General features: G+C 40.9%; 1 protein-coding gene across 1 annotated transcript in view; it reads right to left on the reverse strand.

Annotated features, from left to right (window-relative positions):
* Window positions 1-17,055: 17,055 nt before the first annotated feature.
* The window catches only part of NQR (ARP protein (REF)), a 127,154-nt gene continuing 119,854 nt past the window's right edge, over window positions 17,056-24,355 (reverse strand). The window contains exons 18-19 of the mRNA XM_087385010.1: window positions 17,744-17,830; window positions 17,056-17,637 (exon numbers count right to left, since the gene is read on the reverse strand). Coding sequence (XP_087241136.1) covers window positions 17,584-17,637; window positions 17,744-17,830 — 141 coding nt within the window. The 3' untranslated portion in view covers window positions 17,056-17,583. The remainder of the gene's footprint in view (window positions 17,638-17,743; window positions 17,831-24,355) is intronic.

Below are 24,355 nucleotides of genomic sequence, written 5' to 3' on the forward strand. Positions count from 1 at the left end.
TTTCTTTAAGATTTACCTGAATTTTTCTGGACCTAATGTTCTATATGGAACCTAGAGAGATTAATACTTTGTGGTCAAGGGGTTTTCTTGATAACACGATTTGAGAATATAAAGCTTAGGAACACCCCATATCATGTTTATGGGCAAAATCTATTTCTATTGCACCTAGTCCCATGCATTTGATTGATCCAATGTTTGGGTACATAGTAGTATTTACATAAACATAAGTATTTGCTAGAAAATGTGATTTCAATGTATTTAGTTAGAAAAACCCTCATATCGTGTTTATGTGCAAACTTTCAAAGAGGAGGACCAAACCATTCCGGTGATGCAAGTGATGTAACAAGACCATTCGGGAAGACCATTGACCTATCAGCTTATGCTGTAAGGGAGAAGGAATCTCCTGGTGAGAATTTCTTTTTGAGCGCTTCTATTTCATTTACTACATGTGCAGGACTCAAATTTAAATTTGTATGATGTAATCAAGTTAAGAAAGACCAATGAGAAGGGTTGATACAAAGTGGATAGGCAATTGCTAAGGGAAAGGAGAAGGAGGAAAAGAAGTCACCCCAACTGCAGCTCTTAGAATTTTTACAAAATTCTGAATGTGAAATGCAGTATCAAAAATACCATGAGATGTTCAATAAGGAGATGGATTTGCAGTCTCTTTTGGAATAGCACAAGGATTTTCTTGGAGAGATATATGAGTCATTCAACAAGCTAACATTTGAAGGATCTAAAGTTGTCAACAGTAAGACTTTTGTACATATCAAGGACATTGTCAGAAATGATAGGATCTGGTATCAAATACACACGCTCCTTTGATAGTTTTGAAGGCTACCACAAGGGGATCTGGACTATACACTCACTATACACAAGGGCAATTGTAGGATACTTGAAGAGTCACTTGCATTTGCCATGTATGTACACTATGCTGATGGGTCAATTGAGGACACAAAGGATAGTGATGAGGAAGAGGAAATAGAAGATAAGTCGGATCTACCAGATGTGGAAGAGAAGATCGATCCAAAAGAGGAGGAGCTTGAAGTTGCAGCATTGGATCTAGTGGCCTTAAAAGATGAGACACTAAGAGATGATGTCCTAGTGGATGACATTGAAGTTGAAAGATCCAACCTCACTATGCCCAATCTTCCCTCTTTCAATATTGAGGAAAAAGAGTATGTCCTGTTGTATGACATACAATGCCTTTTCACTTTGAGAGAGGATTATGCAATTGCCCTTATTGCACAAGCTTGCAAGGCTGACAAGGAAGTAAGGATTGATGGCGATCCTTTGTTAGCGCTAGAGGACAAATTCAATCCTTTGGAAGAATTGTCCATTTGTTTTTAGCAAGCCAAAATGTATGAAGATGTGGATGAGACAATCTTCCAAGAAACGCAAGCACGAATGAACCTCACACAGCAAGCTTGGATATCAGTCAAAGATCCGAGGGGAAGGAGGATATGGATATCTCCTTGATTAACGATGATGTGCTCGAGAAAGATGATAATATCGAGGTAAAGCACCTACCTTTCTTGAATTTGGAGTTTAGATATGCAATTTTATGGTGTGTTTTTAATATGAGTGTGTTCGCATATGGCAATTGTTTGTTGAATATGACACGTTCCTCCTGAGGGCAGCTAGAAGTAGAATTCCTAGGCTTGGTAAACTATCAAGCCTTTCTCATTATATTAAAGACCTATCTGCTGCAAAGATATTAATTTTTTATCGTGGCAAACAGATAAGATCATTCTGATAGAGAAGCAATTTGCTTTAACTATTTATGGGTGTTATGCTCGAAAGCAAGGCTCAAGGGCTAGTTACTTTTTGACATATATTGCCTATGCACTAGCTTGTGGTGTAAAGGAACCCCTCTCCTTGGAGGGTTATGGAAAGCATAAGCTCATAAGGAATCGAGAGCCTTCTTTGGTGTCCCTTCCCGACAAAATAGATGAAGAGCAAACTGTAACAACAACAACTCTTGCACAAGATGAGAAGAGTTCAGTTGCTTCTCAGCTCAAGAAAAAAAGGTCTCCAATCAAAGTCACATGAAGGACTCCAAACAAAGTTGGCAAACCATTGGAAGGATAGCCTGTATGGCATTGTATATTTTACAAGATGGAAGTAGAGTTGAATTGTGAGAACAGTGTCATTTTAGAATGTCTTAGTTATGTTTATGTGTATTCGTGACGAAAACAATGTACATTTTGAAATAGAAGTATATGTAGTACATTTCAAATATTTCAATGGTTGCATACAATGGCTTCTTATGAATGAAAGATCCAAGTCATTGTTCATTGCAAAAAAAAATTGTTACATTAAATGACACCTATTGATGAATAAGATTTAGCACTTAGCTTCTATCTACCCATTTGTGGTTTACAAATATCTTTGAGTGCCTCCACTGAGCATGTCTTTGTGCTGCATTTGAGTTCTCTAAAATATTCCTCCTTCTTTCCTTTTGAGCCAATCTAAAAGCTAGCTTAACCTGTGATGTATTGACTTTCTTCTTGGCTTGAAGCCTTTGTAGTATTCCTCGATAGAACCATTGAAAGACTTCTTTTAAACTATTGGCTTTCTAGTTTCCTCCAAAATGTTATGTATGTCTAAAGAATGCATTCCGTGCCATGTAGTGTGATTTCTCCATTCCTTGTGTGGACCGAATTGCAGGGCATCCATATTTCTTTACAAAGAAAGGAAGGTGATTGTAGATTGTATGTTGTTTTGATACATAGGCAAGTGAGCATTAGAAAGAAAATACACTTCCGGCTCTTCGGTTCTCATTTGGTCCTATTAGCATCAGGGACATGCACAAAACAGTCACATCCAATAACTCTGAAATGTGCAGCTGAAGGTTTCTTACTAGAAAAGGCCTGCAGTGGAGTCATCTTGTTCACAACCTTCTTGTAGCTACGATTCAGAATGTAAACTGTCGTGTTACATGCTTCAGCCAGAAAGTCTTTGGCAAATCTTTCCCTTTCATCATACTCCTGCCCATTTCGCAGATGACGTGCATCTTGCACTCTGCTACTCCATTATGCTGTGATGTATGTGGCAGGGGTTTTTGCCTCTTGATCTCGTGACTTTTGCAGTAACTTTTGAATTCACTTGATGTGAACTCTCCTCCTCTGTCTGATCTCAACTTCTTCATCTTCCTCCCCATTTCTTTCTTGACCATTACATGCCATTCTTTGAACTTACGAAAAGCCTCATCTTTAGTCTTCAGGAACTATATCCATATCCTTCTACTGTAGTCGTCGATCAGCGTCATGAAGTAGTAGGAACAACCCAAAGCTTCCATCTCCATCTTTCCGTAGAGGTCCATGTGAACGAGTTCTAAAGGAGCCTTTGCCTTACTGGCCTCTTTAGGAAAGGGCTGTCGATGCTGCTTGCCCATCATGCAAGCATACATCGGGCAGATTTGTAATTTCTGGTAAGTCTGCAATCATTTCACTTTTATGCATCTCCTTTAAAGAACTAAGGTTTAGATGACCAAACCTCTCATGCCACAGCTTAGTGTTGCTCACATCAGCTCGAGCACTGAAAGCTGAGAGTTCATAGATGTTGTTGTGCCATGTACCTTTACCAATGACCTTCCCTTGAAGATCCAAAATCTATGCGCCATTCTTATCGAAGTGAACTTTGAGGTCCCGATCCATGATCGCAGAAATGGGCAACAAGTTCCTCTTGATATCTGGCACATAACGAACATCGGACAACTATTTTATAACTCCATCTGACTTGAGAGCAATCGTACCTTTTCCTTTTGCTGGACATTTTGCATCATTGCCGACTGCTACCAGGATGTCATTCCCTACTAGATGTAGAGAGGTATACCAATCCTTCTAACTGGTCATGTGGCGTGATGCACCACTGTTAATAATCCAAGGTTCATCTGTAGGTACATGAATTGCCTTCGTGCAAATCTCCTCAATTGCTACGAACAGCTCTACTGGTACTGCCTGCGCGCTGTTGCTAGACTCTTTCTTTACTCCGTTTTTCTCATCTGCAATCTTCTTCCATCACTCATTCTGCTTGTGCCCTGCCTTGTTGCAATAGAAGCACTTGATCTTCTTCTTTCTCTTTTTATCATCAGAAGAAGATGGGTTACCAGAGTCCTTACCCTTACCTTTCAGCCGAGAAATCCGAATCTTCTCCAATCCTCGTCTTTTGACGCATCTCCTCCTCCGGAAGCATTGCGTTGAAATCCTCAAAGTTGAGGGGCGGATTTTTGTTCTGCGTATTCAGCACCGTAACAAGACCGTCGTACTTTGGTGGGAGAATCCGTATGCACCTTCATGCTAGATTCTCGCTGGTGATGGTGATGCCAATCGCAGTCATCTGATCGCATAGGTTCTTCACCCTGGTGATGAACTTCTCCACCATTTCAGACTCAGACAGTTTCTCGTTCGTGAGTTGAGTCTCCAGATTCTAAATCTGCGTCTGATTTGTGGTCTCGTACTGATTTTTCATGACTGCCCATGCCTCCTCCGCTGTGGTGACATGTTGAATTAACGCCATGACAGAATCACTTACACTATAGACAATAGAACATAGTGCATCTGCATTTCTTCTTGTCCATGCGAGAATCTCATCCGCAGTTAGTACTATCTATTGTCCTGCATTGGTTGGTTTCGGTCTCGCAACCGGCTTCACATCCACCCCAGTAGCAGTATTCCAAAGCTCGTATGCGCTTAAGATGGTCTTCATCTTGAACTTCCAGAGTGGATAGTTAGTACCGTCCAACTTTTCACTTTCGCCGAACAGTGGGATTCATAGTCTTGCGGGCTAGGCCATCTCTCACAATCTGCTCGCAAACAGAAACACACTACCAAATCTTCTTGCTAGAGCCTAAGCTTTGATAGCATGTAAGAAAACAATACAACGTCTGTGCTCAACAGATAACAAGATCTCGTATGCAAGAGAGAAAAGCAGATAGTATGGAGAATCAAAAATTTAATTACTGTAAAACTGATACAATAGATGGCACTGCCTCCTAGCCATTCGCTCCTGTGTGAGAAGCTTCGATGGCATGCTGGAAACAGTAGAGGACGGAGGCTAGATGCTAAGGAATCAGGGTTGCTATAGCCAGTGATGATAATGGGCTTCACAAGCTTGCTCTTAGATAGCCACCAGTCGTAGTCGGTTAGACCCAATTGGGAGACCGACCCAGTTAGCCCAAAACGGCCGATTGGAGGTCTCGAAATAGGCCACCGACCATACTTTGGAACTGTGGTGCAGAATAGAGCAACTCACCTATGGTGTCCGTTCGGCCCAAAGCCATCCGAGATCATCTGGGGCTCTAAACGGGCCCCACAACACGAGAGTGGGCTACCCCAAAAAATGCTCTGTCTACTCTCAGTGCGGTCAGTCATGGGATGCCTTCCCGCACTTGCATGTAGCCTAGTTGGCAGTGTGCCAACTCTATCTGAAGCCGTCCAGCCATCAGGCCACACATGACCCTCATCTGGTGTCCAAACCAGGACCTACCGGATAACCGAGCTACTCAAATGCCTTCTCCTCATATGGGGGGCTTACAAGTAGAGTTAGCTGGTTCCCGCGTAGTTACACGAGAGTGGAGCATTGATATCTAATAGCTCAAACTTGCAATAATAAAGTAATAAAATTTGGTCCATGGCCATAAAAGATGCGCTGTGTGACACCTCGATCGATACCCTCGCACTAACTCCAATCCTCGCTGTGTGTTCCATCACCTGTACTCAAGCCACCAAATTACATTGGTTTTTAACAATCGATTGGATGAATCACCGAATCAACCGATCCCAACATAACCACGCTCAAAGTACAATAATCAAGCACAACACTAATAACACTAGCAACATCAGTATTAACATGGAATCACCCACAATACTAACCATCTAGCATGGCAAAACACAAGCTAGTCAGGCATCCCCAACTAATGAGACAAAGCATCCACTAGGACGCCCGCCGCGTCAAGTGCACTCTAATAGAATACTTTGTGATAGTCACACTTGGCTAAAATAATAATGTCCAAAGCAAGATATATATATCAGAAATATAATTTCTGTAACATGATGAGACATTCATGAAGATTCGAAGAGACTTTAAATTTGACAAGATCGAAAAAAGGGAGGGGAGGAGCAGAAGAGAGTACCAAAAGATATCATAGAGAGAAGCATCTTCCTTTGGAACGACAAGGATCTAGAGGCAGATGAGAATGTGAAGGTGAGTAATCTTGAAATATCTTTTTTCAGGGCAACCATGGCGTGGTTGGTGAATATCTCCTTGCATTTGTCCTTGAGAGGATCCATGTTATTGTCCTTCAAGTCTGGTAGCCTTAATGATTTTGTGACTACCTCTTTAATGACTGTGATTATTTGCCCTATTGCATGGAACCTCACTGTTGTCGAGACATACAAATTAATGCCCTTGATTGCTAGGCTTTGATTGTAAAATTGTATCCATGGAAGGGCTTGGTTGAAACCATGTCATTGGTACTAGTGGTTACTCACAATTTGGTGGTAGGTTGGAGCTCTAGTCCTTCTAGCTTTCATGCTGTGTAATGAGACTTCTCCATTCCCTGAGTTGACCGAATTGCAAGGCATCCATATTTTTTTACAAAATATGGAAGATGGTTGTACATAATATGTTGCATTTACAATAAACAAGAAGTCACATTGGGTTGTTAAGAGATAACATAAGGAAATGCCAGTAAGAAAAGAATGAAATGTTACTACCATGTAATGTGTTATGTTACAAGTTATCCAAGCTTCTATCATTGACTTTCCAAAAGTCTTCACTTCCTCCTCCAATGCACAACGATCATTCTTGGTCCAAGTCTATTTGTCAAAAAGTGTGAAAAGCTTGTCTAAGTATTTCCATACTTCTGTTGTAACAGTTCGTGCAATTCCATCTGCTTCATGATCTTTAATTGCATTGTGTAAATACCTCCAAACGCCATACTGCACTCTTGAAACATAGTGTGATTGTCTGCTTGGTTTTCTCTTGCCTTGTGGCTGTGATGATAAAAACCTTCCAGCCTTCACTCCACCAATAGATGACTTGATGGGCACTTCCGTTCCATTTTTTGCTTTTTTCAGATCTGTTGTCATATGAACATCTCCACCATGGAGACCAATGTCCAACAATACTTTCTCGATTGCTTGAAGTGCATCCTTCCTATGCTTTTCAAGACAAAGCTTCCAAGCAAAACCAATGTATAAAAATACCAGCTTCTCGATGATTCAACATAAAGCGTGTAATGTGCATATGTACATTACACATAGAGATATCAAGAACGGCTTTGAAATTTGGATCAACCTTATCTCTATTAGGTGCCTTCCTCCACCATTTGGGATCCATGACACATGTTGGCTCCTTGCACTAAAGGCATGGAGATTTTGAATTACCTCCTTTGCTTATGTTGAGCATACACTTGAGGGTCTTGAGGTCGCCTGCCATATGACAATCAACCTGGAAATCACCTTTGCCGCCAACATGCAGATACCCTCCTTGAGCTTCATCTTTAATAATTGCAGGTATTTCTGTGTGTTGGAATACCCAATTAAGAGTTTGGTGGTCCTCTGTCTTAACCTACCATTCAAAATACAATTGAAGATTCATACATTAATAAATACATTATACTTATAAAAAAACCACTTTCAATCCAAGTATGTGCTTAGCCACCAAAAGTGCTTTTTAGATTGCACACTTAAGTGTTTTGAGTCTGTTGTTGTAATTGAGGGATCAAGAGCTCTATTCATTGGGTCTAACTCTGGACAAGGACTATAGTCTAGTTCCACATCTAAAGTTGCAAATACACAAGTTTGTGGTTAGCAAGAAGAAGGGAATGGTAGATTTAAATGTCTACCTAGGTATTTGGAAGAATATACTTGTCCAATCTTTCCTTCCTTTGAATTCCCCTACTTGTCTATTAGTCTAAGTGAATTCACCCACATTTCATATCTCTATAATTGAGAGGTCCTCATTTAAATCATCCCAAGCCTATAGTTCTCGTCCCTTCATGAAGACACCCTTCATAAGCCATCCATCCTTTTCAATTTATTCCATATTAAAGTAATATGAAATTATACATTTCTCCCCTTGAAAGGAATGGATGTTCAAAGATCCTTGTTGAGTGAACAAGAATTGGGACAATGTAATGATACAAGAAAGAATTGAACGCCCTAATGGCAATTACCTATCTTCCATCTTGATGATAGGAAGAGTACCACCACATTCTCTTACAAACCATAAAATGGTTATTTGTTAACATATCCCAATTGACTCTTGCATCTTGCATTGCAAGGAAGGTTGATAAAAATATGTTATACTACCACACATAAATACTTCAAGAGATGTGTTAGAATTTATGAGTTTATAAACATTGTAATAAGTATTGAAAGAAAATGGTATACTTACCATTCTTATTCTTCTTTTTTGTCTTTGGTCTAGGGCTTTTAATAGGAACTTTTGAATAACCACACTCAAAATTATTCCTTTTTAGACAATAGAAATGAGTTTACCCTTCAACTATATAGCATAGAGCTACCTTAAGAGCTTGTGCTTCAATGAGCATTTCGTCCTTAGGTGATTCCTTTTCCATATTGCCAATTTTGGTATTGGCATCTGGCTTCTCTAGTTTGTCTTGACATTATGAGCTACATCCCTTTTTTATTTGTAAAGTGATGGAGTTGACTGGTCTATCTTTGCATGAAATTTGGACCTCCATCCATCTGATATTTTCAACATGCCCTTTGCTTTTGGGGATTGTCCCATCTGTTAGTTTCCTTAAATCCTCCTATACTTCTATAGTTTGCAATACTTTTGCGAGGTAGCTTCGATGGTCTTTTGTCCTTCTATTGAATGAATAGCATTCTAATTTTTTTTTAAGAATCAAGGACAGCAAATACCTCCTCATCATTATTTGACATCAAATCCTCATTTTTGTGGGGATAGTTTTTGTCTTACATTTTCTTTTTTGGACGTTTGGTTAGAGCTTTTTGGGCTTATTCTTCTTGACAAGACAATACTTAACTATATGGCCTTTATATCCATATAAAAAGTAATAATTTGATAACTACTTGTAAAACAAAGGTTCTTCCTCCTAGAATAACCATTTTTTGGACATTATGCATATTCTGCTAGAAATTACTCTATGAAATCTACTCCACACAAATTTAAAAATTGTCTTTAGGGTTTAAGAAGCTTTCTCTTCCAACCCCAAGGGAATTCCAAATCATAGCAAAGCAATGCTACCTAATCAACATGGAAAGGGGGAGGCCTAAGAGATCCATCAAAATTGGGGCCATTGTAGGACAAGGGCTATTAGGGGAGAAATAAAGAAACCAATTCTCTAGAGGTTGGTTTTTAACTACCCACACTCCTTGAATATGGACTTTGTGATCCATTTAAGACTTCTTAAAGAGAAAGACATCATAGACTTTTCTTCAGAAGCTAAACCTTGTTTCTAAATTGGGTAGTAGACTTCTCTCAATCCAAGGCTTTCTAACCCATGACTCCATGTAGGCTATAAGGGGCCTTGGGCCATATAGGAATGAGACCTTAGCCAACCCATTAAATCCTCATGTGAATCCTTATCAAGATAAACTACAAATATATTACTTGAAGCACTATTCTTTTTATTACCTCCTCCTCCCTCTTTATTAGCATTGTGGGGGAATGCACTTCTTTTTGTTGCATTTGTCTCTCCTTGTGCCGGTTTCCATTGGCATGGAGGCTCCCTTACCCTCTACTTATTACTTTGGCAAGACTTCTTGCAAGCTCAATGAGGTCACTAAGCAATATGTAAGGTAGCATACACATTTAATAGAAGGGTTTTTTTCTCATGGAGTTACCAAAAATATGGATACATATGTGGTGTAATGGTTATATAAACACCTCTTGAGCTCGTACACGTGCAATATGGAGTTTTGCAAGGGCTTTTCTTGTCTCTCATCCTTTGAGGCAGGGATTATGCAAAGTCTATCTTGCATTTCCTTCTTACTATTAGTCTCTCCGTAAGCACTCTACTAATAAGATGTCCTTATGGAGTTCCACTATAGCCCTCCAAAGCTATAAGGACTGGCTTTCTTGTGACAAGGGGCATCAAAGAGCCCTCCTATTGGCCTTCATAATATGATTGAATAACTTTTCTTTTTTGGTAGGTACCCTCCTTCATCCAATGTGGCCTATTTTTTCTTATGCATGGTCCTAGGCAAATAAGGTACCTTGGTTCCTAAGTTTCTAGAAAGAGTAAGCTCTCTAATATAATCGAGTTTTGTTACCTCATCATAAGTCTACTTATTTAGTATTGTAGCTAGTCTATCATTGTTATTCTATGGATAATCGAGAGCCTCTTTCATTATAAGATCTCTCCCATGATGAGAGGATAAGTTCAAGTCAATCCCAAGGTCATGTTTCTTGTCACCATCATTAGAGGTGCCAATCCTAACATCAAAACTTCCTATAAATTTTTGGTTAAATGTATGACAATTTAAAAATATATGGACCTACTTCCAAAGGGAACTTTTTGCTTTAGCTATATATAATTATTTTAATTGTCTCATTGTAGCATGAATGATTGGAACAATAAATTCAGGTCATGTTTTGTTGTTTTCCTTTTGTCCTAAAATAATTACAACTAGACTAGAAAACGAGAGATTTCAAAGCATATTTATTACTTTGTAGTTATTACATTGGGATTTTTGCAATACTTTTATAAGGGAAAATCATGTTCTCATATGCTAATCCTTTAATTGTTTTACAATGGTTCCCAAGACTTTGATTGCTTTTATTATAGTACTCAAGAATCAAATATTATAGATCTGACCTATTTATCTTGTTTTTATTTTCTCAAGGAATGACAAAGATGGAAACGGAAATTGAGCAGTATCAAAGTAGCTTATAGTCTATGGTCTTGGAAAATATAAAGAATGACAATGAGAAGAGACTCCCTACCTTAAACTTTGAGATGAAGTATGGGAGCAAAATAGTGAACATGGCCTAAGTTCTCAACATGCCTTCCTATACAAGGACATCTATGCCCATCCAAATGAAGCCCTTCCACACTACAGACCCAATCCTAAGTTTTGGTTTTAAAAATTGATTTGGTGTCTCACATTAGTTTTTGTTACTAACAATATTTAAAGGCAAAATTGCAAAGTGGGAGCTTGCAACAATATTCCTAACTAGGTTATTGAATGTATTCCATATTATTATTATTATTGGGATTTAAAAAAGGTTTTGTATTATGTCTTGAACATAAGATAACAACCTAAAGTTCCAATTACAATTGGTTCAACTACTATAGCTGATTAACCAAAAGACTAAGGGCAAAAGAAGACAAAGAGAGATCATACATAAGTTATAGACTGAGGGTGTATTGGTTTAGCTTTGACGTCCTTGATCAATGTCTTACCATCTTGATAACAACTCGTTGGCCTTCTTTTCTGGCCATATTCACCTTTGCAAGATCTAAGGTTTTGTTCTTTACTTAGAGTTCTTGTGAGTTCTTCTACAATCCACAACTATACTCCTTTTAACTTGTTAGTGGACTATTTCAGAATCTGTGTTCTTTCAGCTCTTATCTTGAACATAAGAATTCCCTAATTTCCTTCTGACCAATCTTAAATTATAAATCTACCCACTTGATGCCTAGTAATTATTTGCCTATTTTTTTGTAGGTCCTTTCCCAAGAACCTTCTACTACATTCCAGTTGTCTCTAGTAGCCCTCCAATACTGAGCTATTTTGAGATTAGATGCCTTGTAGCTTGTTCATTTGCTTCCGTATGCACCTGTGCATCTAAGGAGCTCTCTCCTTCTCCTTTGAGCTTTTATAAATCTCTCCCTTAAGCTTTTTATGCATCTCTTCCAACTCATCATCTAAAACTGAGTTTGGAGCTGGATTAATCCAACTACTTTCACTCTCATCTAGTTCTTAAAAGTTGTGCTTCAGCACACTTTTCTCCTTCTTGGGAAGTATAATCTATTGTTAGAGAAGAATCATGGTTGCATTCTACCTACTGTTAGCTAGTGGTGATGCTAATGTTGTAGCATAGGAAGATAGCTTCTCTAGTTTCCTCACTCATTATTTTAAATAAATCAACCTATAGGGACACCGCCTTCTTGCAATGCACATGGTGACCAAATGTTGTAGATTTTGTCTTTGATGTAGAAGAGAGAAGTGTATCTTATCTATAAGAAATAATATTTCTTTTTAATGACAATCTATAGGGACCCCCCTTTCTGTGATGCACAAAGTGGTGTAGATTTTGTCTTTGACATAGTTATCTCCTAAGAAATAACATGATGACCAAATGGTGTAGATTTTGTCTTTGATCTAGAAGACAACAGTCTCTCACATCTTCTAAGAAATAGTATCCCATGGTTGGTCCGTGGCATTTAGCCCAACCAAGAGTAGGATAGAATGGGGAGTAGGAGAGGTTCCTACTGAAGAGAGCCACCTTCAATTGAGTCAAAACTTCTCATGTATTCCATATTAAGATAGGAGTATTTAATACTATTTCAAGGTGCATTTATGAGGCAGGACACGAAATTTCATTTAATCAGAATGCATGATGCCAAGAAAGTGCTGAAAGAAATGTGGGAAAGGCTTCAGCTCTTACCACAACTGTAATCCAAGGGTATGGCGGGGGGAAGATCCTAATAATCCGACTGAAAGATTGCACTCCATCAGAGTCGAACAAATATGGGACTTTAACTAACGCATTCAAATATGATCTTTAATTTTTTTTATTGTTTTAAGAGCTAAGGATTCATGAGGATGCAAACGCATGCATGATGAATTTTCGTGCAAAATAATTCCTCCAAGCTTCTCATTTGTTATGATTCACCTAGAGGCCAACTTTGTAAAACGTGCCTTTTAGATGCACTATAATGGATGAGTGGTGTAGAATTCTTGACTGTGTAGGGAAGCCCTGTTGGGCTGCTACGAGAAGAGGACTAGTGAGGAGGAGGGATTTGGCATAGAAGTGAGATAACTACCATAGATGTGGTCTACGGAGTGATCAAAATAATACGAAGGTGGTTTGTGCGAGGGTGGGCCTATGTGTGTCTTGTTACATCAACTACAATCATGATGTCGGTTATGGTAAGGTGGGAACCATGAGGCCTCGCCAATGCTTGTATTAGTGGGGCTTAGAGAGCTACGGTCTAGGGTTATTCTTAGTCTTAGGCATTCAGGAAGAAGTGGAAAGGAGCCCATGAGAGGACGTTTATGAAAGGGCCGCCTATGGGACACATGGCACCAAGGTACAAAGACAAGTGGCAAGTATTGGGCATGGGGGATGGTTCCGAAAGGAAAAAACTCAACTTGGAAAGAGGTCACGAGATGGAGACCTCATGTAAGGAAGGAGAGCTAGCTACAGAACCTGTGGCTAGGTGGAATAAGATTTAGGGACCACGTCTTCTTTAAACAGAACTCTCGAATGCAACGATATCAAAGCTTAAGAGTAAGATCTACACTCGTCGTCAACTCCTTGACAAAAATAGAGATTTTGGTCCTTGCTTGTCATGTTTATCTTTTGATAGTGTCTACTTCTACACTGTCTCCTCCACCACCATCCACCAGAGGTCTCTCTTCCTTGAATTCTTGCCTCCTCTTTGGTTTGGCTTCGGTTGTTGGGTGATATGTTAACACTTGTGTGGAGCAGAAGTGGGCTTTGTTACTGTCGCTATCAAGACCATAGAGGGCCCCTTTGGAAGACAAAGCATCTAGTAATAGTTGTTGAGTGCTCAAAGCCAACCAACAACTATAAGAATCATTGCATGGCTACAATGGAGCAAGTTTTGGATGGGATTATTCTACCATTTTGGCGTCTTAATGGGGTAGCAATGACTTAGATTGGATGATGTATGACGGGCCGAAAGAGCTAAGGATTGTCTTAGCAATAGACAAACTATGTTTTAAGATTGTAGATGACATGTATAAACACAAAAAGGAAGTTGTGATAATCTTGCACTAAAGGGTGCTTGTCCACCTCTGTCCAGAGCACCAGAAAAGAAGAAAAAAAAAGAAAGCCATGTCATAGCTTTCTTTCCACCCCTCTTTCTCTCCTTTGTATATATCCCAACCTTTTCAATTCCAAGAAAAGAACCATCACATGAGAGATTGGGATTGAGAGGACTAGAGTTTTTAATAAAGAAGATTAACATTAGAGAGCGAGATTGAAAGGTGAATATGCATCAAGAGGAGACTGAATTGACTCCAAAGTTGAATTCCAAGACCAAGAACAAATAACATGGGAGTAGACATGGCATGTCCTTTCTAGATAAAGCTTTTTTCTTCAAACTCATTCCATCTATGACAAGTGCAGAGTGAGAAAGGTCAACTACTGAAAAGTGAAGAAAGAGAACAGAGGAGAGCTTAACGATCACAAACTTCTTACCTGAAGACTTGAGCCACAAGCAACGAGGGACGCAACATGACCCATAGAGTAGTATATGATAGATTCGCTTGGGTGGATCTTCACTTGAGGACCACAAACATCTCTTCCTTACTATGTGCCTTCGGGAGACAGACCTTTGGAGTAATGGCAACACTTATTAGACGACAAGATACCTCCTAGAGATTACAAAGGAGAAGGGAGGGCCCCCGACCGACAGATTGATCAGATCTAGAGCCACTAGAGCCACTACTAGCTGGATCGTCTCATCTATCCTCAACTGACTGGTAGAATGGGTCCCACAGGCAACATACACATGTCCCATCACTTGGATGGCTAGCTTATTGGAACGCCAAGGACTTTTGTATTTGGTACTCCCTTGCAAGCGACAGCACAGTGTTTATTTTCTCATCTGAGACATCACACCACCCTTGGGTGTGGATGACCGTTTTAGTGGACCCACCCATTGGTTCCCATCTATTAGCTTTTACTGTATCTTGTTTTTTTCAGTCTCATATAGACCCTTTGGCCTCTAAAGACATTCATAAACTCTCTCTCTCTCTCTCTCTCTCTCTCTCTCTCTCTCTCTCTCTCTCTCTCTCTCTCTCTCTCTCTCTGTGCGCGCGCGTGTGTGTGTGCGCGCGCGCAGAGATAGCAATGCGGCTTGCATTCTTTCTTGGGATATCTCTGATGAGTGGACTCTTCCGTGTTCGAAACGCCAGGGATGCCCTCTCAGTGCTTTATTGTATGCCATTGCTGCTCATCCTATGCTGCAATATATTGATCATCTTGTAGCTACAAGATCACTTCATGGCTTGGAATTGGATGCTAATCGCAGCATGGTTGCTCAAGCTTATGCTCATGATTCTTTATCTCGAAGAATACGCCCCATGATCTTGGTGCCTTGATGCAGGCCCTCTGTTTATGGTTTGGCAGCTGGTCTTCATGTTAATTTTCAGCAGTCTAAGCTGCTCCCTTTGCATTCCAAAGACTGGCATAGTCTATTATGGCCCGGGGATATCATTCCACCCACTTAGTTTGTTCGTCATCTTGGCTAGCCTTTGGGGTAGGAACTCACTCGCCGACAACAAACTAATTGGGTTTTAGCTAAGCTTCGAAAAAAGCTTGAGTATTGGAAACTAGCAACCTGGCCTTTGCATGTTCATCTTCGAATAGTGCAGTCCATCCTTGTGGCATATATTCAATTTTACTTGCCATTGATCATGTTCACTAAGGCAAATCTTACATCTTTCATATCTATCTTTATGGAAATCTTCTAGCGATCCAAACATGGCAGAAAAAGTCTCAGGATGCTTTTGATGCATCACATTTGTTCTCCCAAGATGCATGGTGGATTGAACATCACGAATATTCATGTGCATTTTCTTACCCAGAGGGGAAAAATGTTGCTGCAATTTCTACAAGGTGATCAGCCTTGGGCTCTATGATTAGGACTCTAGTCACTCATATCAGTATTTCTGCGTTTGATCATTGGCAACTCGATCAATGGGATTTCTTTTTTGGCTGCACTGATGGCACTTTGCCTGGATGCCCTTTTGTCTCCCGCTTGCTTCTTGACTGGAAGCATGTTCTTTCTCATCTGGAATGAAATGGATGGTAATCTCTGCTTGGAAATTCTTTGAGAGCTGAAAGCATTCACTGGTCAAAAGTCTTTCAGCCTCCCTTGGCTTTACAGGAACCTCGACGTTCCTACTTTATCTCGTTTAAAGGCATCACCTCGGTTGCTGATGTTATAGATGATGCTAGTACTATGCTCCCCTTTTCTCTAGCAGCCACTACATATGGATTGGGCTCTCATTATCGTCCTTTGTGGCGACAAATTACTTCTATGCTTTCACCTTTTGTTCCGATTCCTCCTTTGGAACTCCAGGACCGGCTGGAAGATTGGACTTTGACTTCTCCAGGGTCCCCTTCTCGTCCTTTGAGGCTATCTCAGATTATTGTACCTGCATTGTATAAAATCCATTTGCCTCAACCTTGGGTTTCAGAAAGAGGTGATTCTGTTTGGTGAATACATCGCCCAGCCAAGTGGTGGAGAAAAAGATTACAGCAACTTTGGGCCTATAAAGTACCGCTTCGGCAATAGGTTTTCTTTTGGCGAGTTCTTTTGGAAGTGTTTCCATTTGGACAACTATTAGCTCATCGACGCATTGCTCCTGCACTATGCCACATATGTTCTGCTTTTTCGGAGACTGTGCCTCACTTGTTTTAGCATTGTCCATGCTCTCGTGAGTTTTTTTATCTGCTTCGACAGCGCCTGCGAGCGAGATTCCCATCTATTCCGTTTGGGAAGTTCTTCTAGCTATTTGGGTTTCATCCATCTAAACCGGAGTTTCATCTTTTCTTCGTTTGGGTTCGCTACTGGGCACTATGGACTTTATGGACATATAGGAATTGTAAAGTCTTTGGTGATCCTACTTTCTCTCTGTTTGGCTTTTTTAGGCGTTCTCTACAGCAATCTTTCTTTGATTGCTTGCAGACCCGCTGCATAGATCATGAGGTCTTTCTGGCATATACTGAAATTTTCAGTTGATGTAATTGTAGCACCTTATTTTGAGGTTGCTACTCATATAATATAATCAATCAAAGATTTCACCCCCAAAAAAAAAAGTGTGTGTGTGTGTGTGATTTCAGTAGGAGGGTTTGGATCTGACCAACTTACCAAGTGCCAACTTACAATGGCCTATACATGAAAGCAGTGAATATTTGAAATTCAGGTGTCTTTTCCACAGGCAGTGTGTGACACTCTTAGAACATTTACCAAGGCAGGTTTTTCTGCAATGCTTAGTACGTGTAAGCAAGGTGTACCACAGTTTGCACATGCAACTTGACCAAACCTTTGAACTTCCAGCAGAAAAATCCTGATACTAGAATCCCCCCCTTTTGCACAACTTCCATAGGGTCTGCTCCTCTTAACATGTAAAAAATGTGCATTGTTGCAGACCTTATTAAAAAGTGATGTTATGGTCATATGCATCACTTCTAGCAATTGTTCTGGGCAGTTTTCATTGCGAGCTTTCTTTGGTAACACAAGGACTTGACGATGAAAAACATCTTGAATGAGAGGCCTTGCAGCTCTGTCTAGTGCTTCCTTTTTATGTGCTGGACCCAGAACCTTTAACATAATCATGCATCCATTCATATAGAGGGAGAACATGTGGGCCGATGCAGATCCTACAAACGTGAGTGTTGCAGAGATGAATTTTCAGGTTGAATTTGCACCACCACCTGGAAAAACTAACCCAATGGTCAGAAGCAGCCAATTTTGATCTTTAATAGCAAAAAGGATACTGTAAATAGGTCTTAGAATATGCCAGAATGTGAGACAACTAACCTTGCCAATGCTGCGACCTGTATATAGATACTCCACTGCATCTGGAACTGCTTCCAGACCCAAGAAAGGAGTCGGATCTACTGCCACCTGAGGAGGGGAACAACCAAGAAACAATGGAGCTTTGTGACATTGCAAGTAGAAAAAATCTTGTCGCTGTTCTAATTCACTTAAATATGCTTACACATTAGACTTGTTCAAAATTTTGCCGTGTTTATGACATTTTCTCTCATATAGAACAAATAGCAGGCTACAAATATGAATGCCTTGTTTCCGCAATATTTTAACAAAGCCAAAGCATTGTGGTGATGATCACCGTTAAAATGGAAGGAATAGACTTTCTCAACTATAGGAATCAAAACAAAAAATCGTCTCTAGGTCTCAGGAAATCTGGAATAAGACAAGTGTCTGAGTGCTACTTTAACCACTAATCTCAATCTTACTCAAGAAGAGATCATGTTCTGAAAATTGCTGAAGTATTTTAACCCTTCGCCACAAATGCAAGATAGTCAAACTCTGTGATCTCCATTAGAACAGAACAGGTCTCCATTAGAACAGAACAGGTCTAGGAATGAGTCAACTTGCGTGTTGGGTATTCGGAGCTTCATGTGTGTTTTTGAGAGTGGTTTGAGATGAGAGTGTGTAAGTGTGTCCAAGAGATTGGTGAGTCAGCTAGGGTGTGATTAGGATAAAAAGGGATGTGATAAAAATGACATTTTGTGTATTGTTTGTGTATTGCCATGATTCACCTTCATCCCCCTTGAGTATTCTCTCATCACCTCTCACACCATGATTTCTATCATGGTATCAAAGCTCCAGGCTCCCCTCTCGCTGCACTAACATTCTTACCAGATCTGGCCCAACATTTCTTCCTGGAGTCACCGCCATTCTTTTTTTAAAATCATCAATTGTGGAAGAGCCCCTGCTGCTCAGTACAAGAGCTGTCCAAAATCGCCGCTATTTCTCTTTGTTACCTGCACTGCTAGTTGCTGCTGCCATTACCAGACCGTCGCTTTGGATCATCTTTTAGCACCATTTTCTTATGTTGCTGTGAGGACTTGCTGATTACTGCTGTATTGTGCTACCTATCCCATCTTTCATGGTTCTTCACAATGGAGATCATATATTTGACAAAATCCAGGCACTGAGCATAAAACACTCTATGGTCTAACGGCATATCGTCTCCTCTGTTGGGTTTGGAGTTTCCTGCTCGTGCTGCTGCTACAGGCTGGACGAACAGTGTGTTATTCTTGAGCTAGATCCAGAGCTGGATAGTCATCAGAAGCAGACTGGCGTCTTTCTCTATACAAACACTTCATCCCCTGCAGCAACACATTGCCAACATTGCTGCTCATCTGCACCTCTCTTCACCACAAAACTCTGCTGTATTGTTGACTTTGAGCTGTAATCAATACGGCATTTGTTGTGGTTATTGCTGGTGAGACTCATATTTCTCTTACAGTTGCAACTAAGATGGAGTTCTCCCATTCCATTGCTTCCCGCACCCAACAGTGGTATCAAAGCCTATCCCCTTGTCATGCCTCAGCTCCCCCCTTTGCAGGTGTTGCTCATTGCCCATTGCCTTTGCTACCCAACGTGCAGGCTCCACCAGCAAGGTGTGTACCTTTGTTGTACAATTGAACTTGTGTACGCCTATGCCAACACCTGCCGCACAGTTGCGTCAAGTTTTTGCAGGTCATCATCATCATTGTCCAGTTCTGCTCCAAATCGTCTGTACAAGTATCAGGCCTCCTGCCAACCAGAGCATCATCTGTCCGTGCAATCGTATGTCTGTACGTACGGAAAATCCTACTGAAAATTGCAATACACCGTACACTCCCCTGCGTGGACCAGCACTGTACATCCTCCCATACAATCCTTGTGCCAACTTGGTCGTGCAATCATACAACTTGCGTCAAATCTACTGTACAAGCGTCAAAAGTGGCATACAATCTGCAAATTTGGCTTGTAATTGATCGTTCTAACTGTAAATTATAAAGAGAATTGCAAAACCACTGCATTTGTCCCACATTTGAGGCTCGTGGTTGACATTGGTTACATCGAATCAGATTTGCAGGTTTGCAGTTATATTGCCAAGAACAGTTGGAATTTGGGGCTTTTGTGTCACATTTGTAGATTTTGTAGTGACTTTTGCTCCTTTGGTCACATTTTGCCGCTTCTGCAATATTTTCCCTTTGTTGCCTCAATTCATCTCCAAAATTGGGGCTTTTGAGTGCTTTGATGTTAGATTGCCAATTTGCAGCAATTTTTGGGGCTTTCCTCTATCTGCCCTTTTTTGTTGCAATTTTCCCTTTAGAAAAAGGGGCCCTTTCACATTGGGTTTCCATTTAGCAAAGGACAAGGCTTTTCGCACATTTGTAGGCACTTTTTCACTTAGTTTGAGTGAGATTGCAGGATTTTTTCATATTTGCAGGCTATTTTGTCACATTGGCCTAGATGGCAGTGACATTTGATTCCTTTAATCTGACATTGGGGGTTTCTCAGTGACATTGGCCGGAAATTGTAGGACATTGGGTCACATTTGCATTTTTGCAGTGAAATTTGGGCATTTTCACATTTGCTTCCCTTTTTGGCAATTTTGTCCTTTCCAAATTTTGGGCTTTTGCCAAATTTGCTGAAATTTGCAGTGATCTTCACACGGTACAGCCTGATTTGGGATTTTCTCGCATTTGCCCTTTAATTTGGGTATTCTACCTTTTAAAATTTGGGGTTTTTACCCCTGTGCACGCCAATTGGCTCTCGTGTTGCATTACAGAGACTTTTCACCACCATTTTCAAACAGATTCAGGGGATCTTTTTCTTTGACAGACATTTGCAGATTTACAGTCTCTCTTTGCAGGACATTCTTTGGGGACGGCCCTTTGTATTTCTTTCTCTGTGTTTGAGCAGCCCGTGTGGCATTTACATTTGCAGAGCATAGCTGAGTTGACATTTGCAGACTTCCAGCCTAATCTTGAGCAGCCAGCTCATTGCATTGTAGCCTTGAGGCTTTGAAATTTGCAGGGCAGCTTTGTGCTTCAGGTGCTTTGACATTTGCAGCCATTGCGGTCATTTTGCGTCATCAGCTACTTGCAGGATCACTTACAGTGGATAGACATTTGCCCTTCCCGCAGTCCGTCTTTTTGGGATATTGTGTGCATCTTTGCTCAGAGCAAGTCTATTTGGCATTGACACTTGCCAAGCTTTTGCTGTTGTTTTTGGGTAGACACTTGCAGATTGTGTGTCATTTTTTTGGACAGCCTGCTCATTGCAGTGGTAGCCTCAAGGCTTTGACCTTTGCTGCACAGTTGGGAATCTTCATTGCAATGGCAACCATGAGTCATTTGGAATGCTTGCTGCCGAAGATAAGCTTGATGAGACCAACTATCCCATGTGGTTGTACTTAGCACACCACTTGTTGGTTCCCATGAATTTTTGGAGTATTGTATTTGGATTGGAGACGAGACCTATCTCTACAGTACCGACATCTGCTCTCATGGGGACGTGAATTTCTAAATTTTTAGGAATTTATAGTGACTGATCTTGCCTCAAACTGGTTAAATTTGTAAAAGATACTTAAGTGCAATTAATTCCATGGGCCAAGGCAAAAGATCTGAAGGTTAGAGAGGGGTAAAAATCCCTTTCACTAAAAATAGCTCCAAGAGCCACGTTTGGCTAGCTGGCTTGGAAAGCAAGCAAAAAAGTCGAAATCTGCTTCATGGCTGTTTGCAGGACCACAGAAGAACAAAGAGAGCAAGTCACAGGCTGGGAAAGAGCTCCAAGGCTAATCTATCACATCGCCTTGCTGATTTTTGACTACCAGGGCAGTCTGTGGGTTGTTGGTGGGCTGCCAGGGCTGCCAGAAGCACAAAAACGAAATGAGCATCCAAATCAGTTCGTTTTTGCTGCATGCCTACTGTTCATGCCTTCCCACAGGCCCAAATCTGATTCACACTTCTTCTAGAAGCTTTCCAGGCCACGTGCCTATCAAAATTGCAATTTTCCAAGAAGTTTGGAGCTTCCAGGCAACTCGATTTGCTTCCAGACTTGACGATTCTCTTCCAGCAGGTCTTCCAGGGTTGCTTTTGCTGATTTTCATCTGCCAGGGTGCAAGAGATCTTGCGAGGGGATTTCGTTTTTCCCTGCTGGCTGTTTTTCCCAATATTTCACGAGCTTTCCTATCAGTTGATTGCTTTCCGTGGACTTTCCTACTAGCTCAGAACCTTCAAATCCTTTTGCTTTGCGCAGTTGGCCTTTCTGTTTGCCAAGAGCATCCAAGTGTGGTTGTTTTTCTGGTTTCTGTCCTGCTAGGACTCCCTTGACGGGTATTCAGAGCTACCAAGATAGATAGGGATGATTTCTCTCCTGCCAGGACTCCCCTAGTGGGGATTCTGTGATTGCAAAGTAGGACAGAAGTGCCTGTGATCAGATTATTCAGTTGGCTATTTGTGGACTGATGCACTGCGGTGCGATTCTTGTATTTGCATGCCTTCTAAATAAAAGATAAAGAAATACCGGAAGGGGCGTTAGCTTTAGGGCCAATCTAATGTCCGGTGCAAGACGGGGTCGATCTAGCTCTCAGGTGTTGTGTTCCAAGTTGATTTGGTTTGCTGTGGAAAGTTCTAAGTGGCTGTAAATTGAGTATTTGCTGGTTCTTATCTATTCACTGCCCTTTGGGGATCCTGAAGGTTGGTTGCATCTGCTGCCACCGCAGCCAATTCAGGTGGTGCTATTGCTGGTACAGCCACTTCCGGCTCATCTACACAACCTGTTGCAGTGCCCCTCATGCCCGATCAGATATGTTGGGATTAGAAAGATGCACAAGCCCATGCCATGGTTGCTATGAATTGCAAGCGGGTCATTATACCTCACATTCGGTCTTGCAAGACAGCCAAGGATGCATGGGATACTTTGGACAATCTTTATCATATTCACAATGAGCCCAAAGTTGCTTGTTTGCACAGGCAACTTGATGGTGTTAAGATGAATGAAGGGGACAGCATGGATGCCTAACTCAATCAAAATCAAGGACTTTCGAGAACAGCTCATCAATGTTGATGGGATGGTGTCAAATTCACAGGTAGTGTCAACGACACTTGATGGGCTCCCAGACTCATATCAAGGCTTTGCTACGACATTGAGGCTAGTGGCCATGGGTAACCCCGATCACCATACCTTTGATCATCTTGTTTCCCTACTCCTACAGGAGGAGCAGAGTCGTCAAAACCAAGCTGCTTCTACTCGTGCACATCAAAGGTATGGGCTTGCTGTAACTTCCCCCCCTTTGTCTTTGCTACCAACCATAGGAGCAAAGAAAAAGGGGGGAAATTACAGCAAGCCCAAACCTTCATTTGGCACCTCATGCTCTTCTTATCATTCCGACAAGAAGAACTCTGCTGCTGCTCCAGAGCATTCTACGGAGGCAGCCCACATTGCTCATGATGATTGGGCATTTTGTTGTGACTGGTCTTTCTCCTCCAATTAAGCATGATGCATCCTTCCAATCTCCTTGATTTTCTACAGAATCATAGGCTGTTATATCCCTTTTTTGGATGAACATGTGCAACCATGATCTGTAGTGTATATACTTTCTCTACTTGTATATACTTTAGCCATCCCATGGAGGGGGTTTGTTGGCAATTAGGCCTTGGTATACCCCAATAGGCTTGGTAGGACACGGTCAACACTTTTGATTGACTCTTTCGTCAACACTTTTGATTGACTCTTTCGTCAACACTTTTGATTGACTCTTTCGTCAACCCTTTGGTTGACCTGGAGGCCTACATAGGCCATTCTTGTGCATTGCTTCATTATCCATTTGCAAGTACTCATGTTTGCTTCAACTTGTTATATATACCTTTGTAAGACTAGAATAAGTCCAATCATACAAATTTAGAATTTTTGTTGGTCTAAAGATAAAAAAATTTTGTTGCTTCAACTTATTGTTTGCTCCATTGCACTCCACTCCCATTCCATTCCTTCCCGCACCCAATTGTTGGCACTTAGGCTCTGGTATGCCCCTATAGGCTAGTGAGGACATGGTCAACACTTTGGTTGACTCTCTGGTCGACACTTTGGTTGACCTAGAGGCCTACATAGGCCATTCTTGTGCATTGCTTCATTATTCATTTGTGATTACTCATGTTTGCTTCAGGTTGTTGTTTGCTCCATCGCACTCCACTCCCATTCCATTGCTTCCTGCACCCAACATTTATCCTCCATGGAAGCCCAATATAGAGTCATGCCCAATCACACACTATCAACAAAAACTAACAGTTTAGATTAATTGCTTCGTTTATACTCAATCACATGAGTCAGGGGTCCCTTGACATGCCTGAGTATTCTCATGGCTCCCTTCCAATGGCTTTCTTTCGGATCAACCATATGTTAGGATACTACACTAACTCGATTGGCTATGTCTGTGGTCAATTCGTGGTCAAATATATCAAGCTACCAACAAGTTGCCTATATAAGGTGCCATCTACTCTAGGACTATGTGTGAAGAAACAATTTCTCAAGAATGCAAATGTGTGCAATGCATGCTAGAATTTGAATGCCAATTGGTCCTCCAATGGAGGAAGAGCGCCCTCGTGAGAGTACTTGTTTCTCTTTTAA

The sequence above is a fragment of the Dipteris shenzhenensis genome, chromosome 14 (assembly GCF_047967505.1).
Source record: "Dipteris shenzhenensis isolate YYH24624 ecotype China chromosome 14, Dip_SZ_1.0, whole genome shotgun sequence".
NCBI lineage: Eukaryota > Viridiplantae > Streptophyta > Polypodiopsida > Gleicheniales > Dipteridaceae > Dipteris > Dipteris shenzhenensis.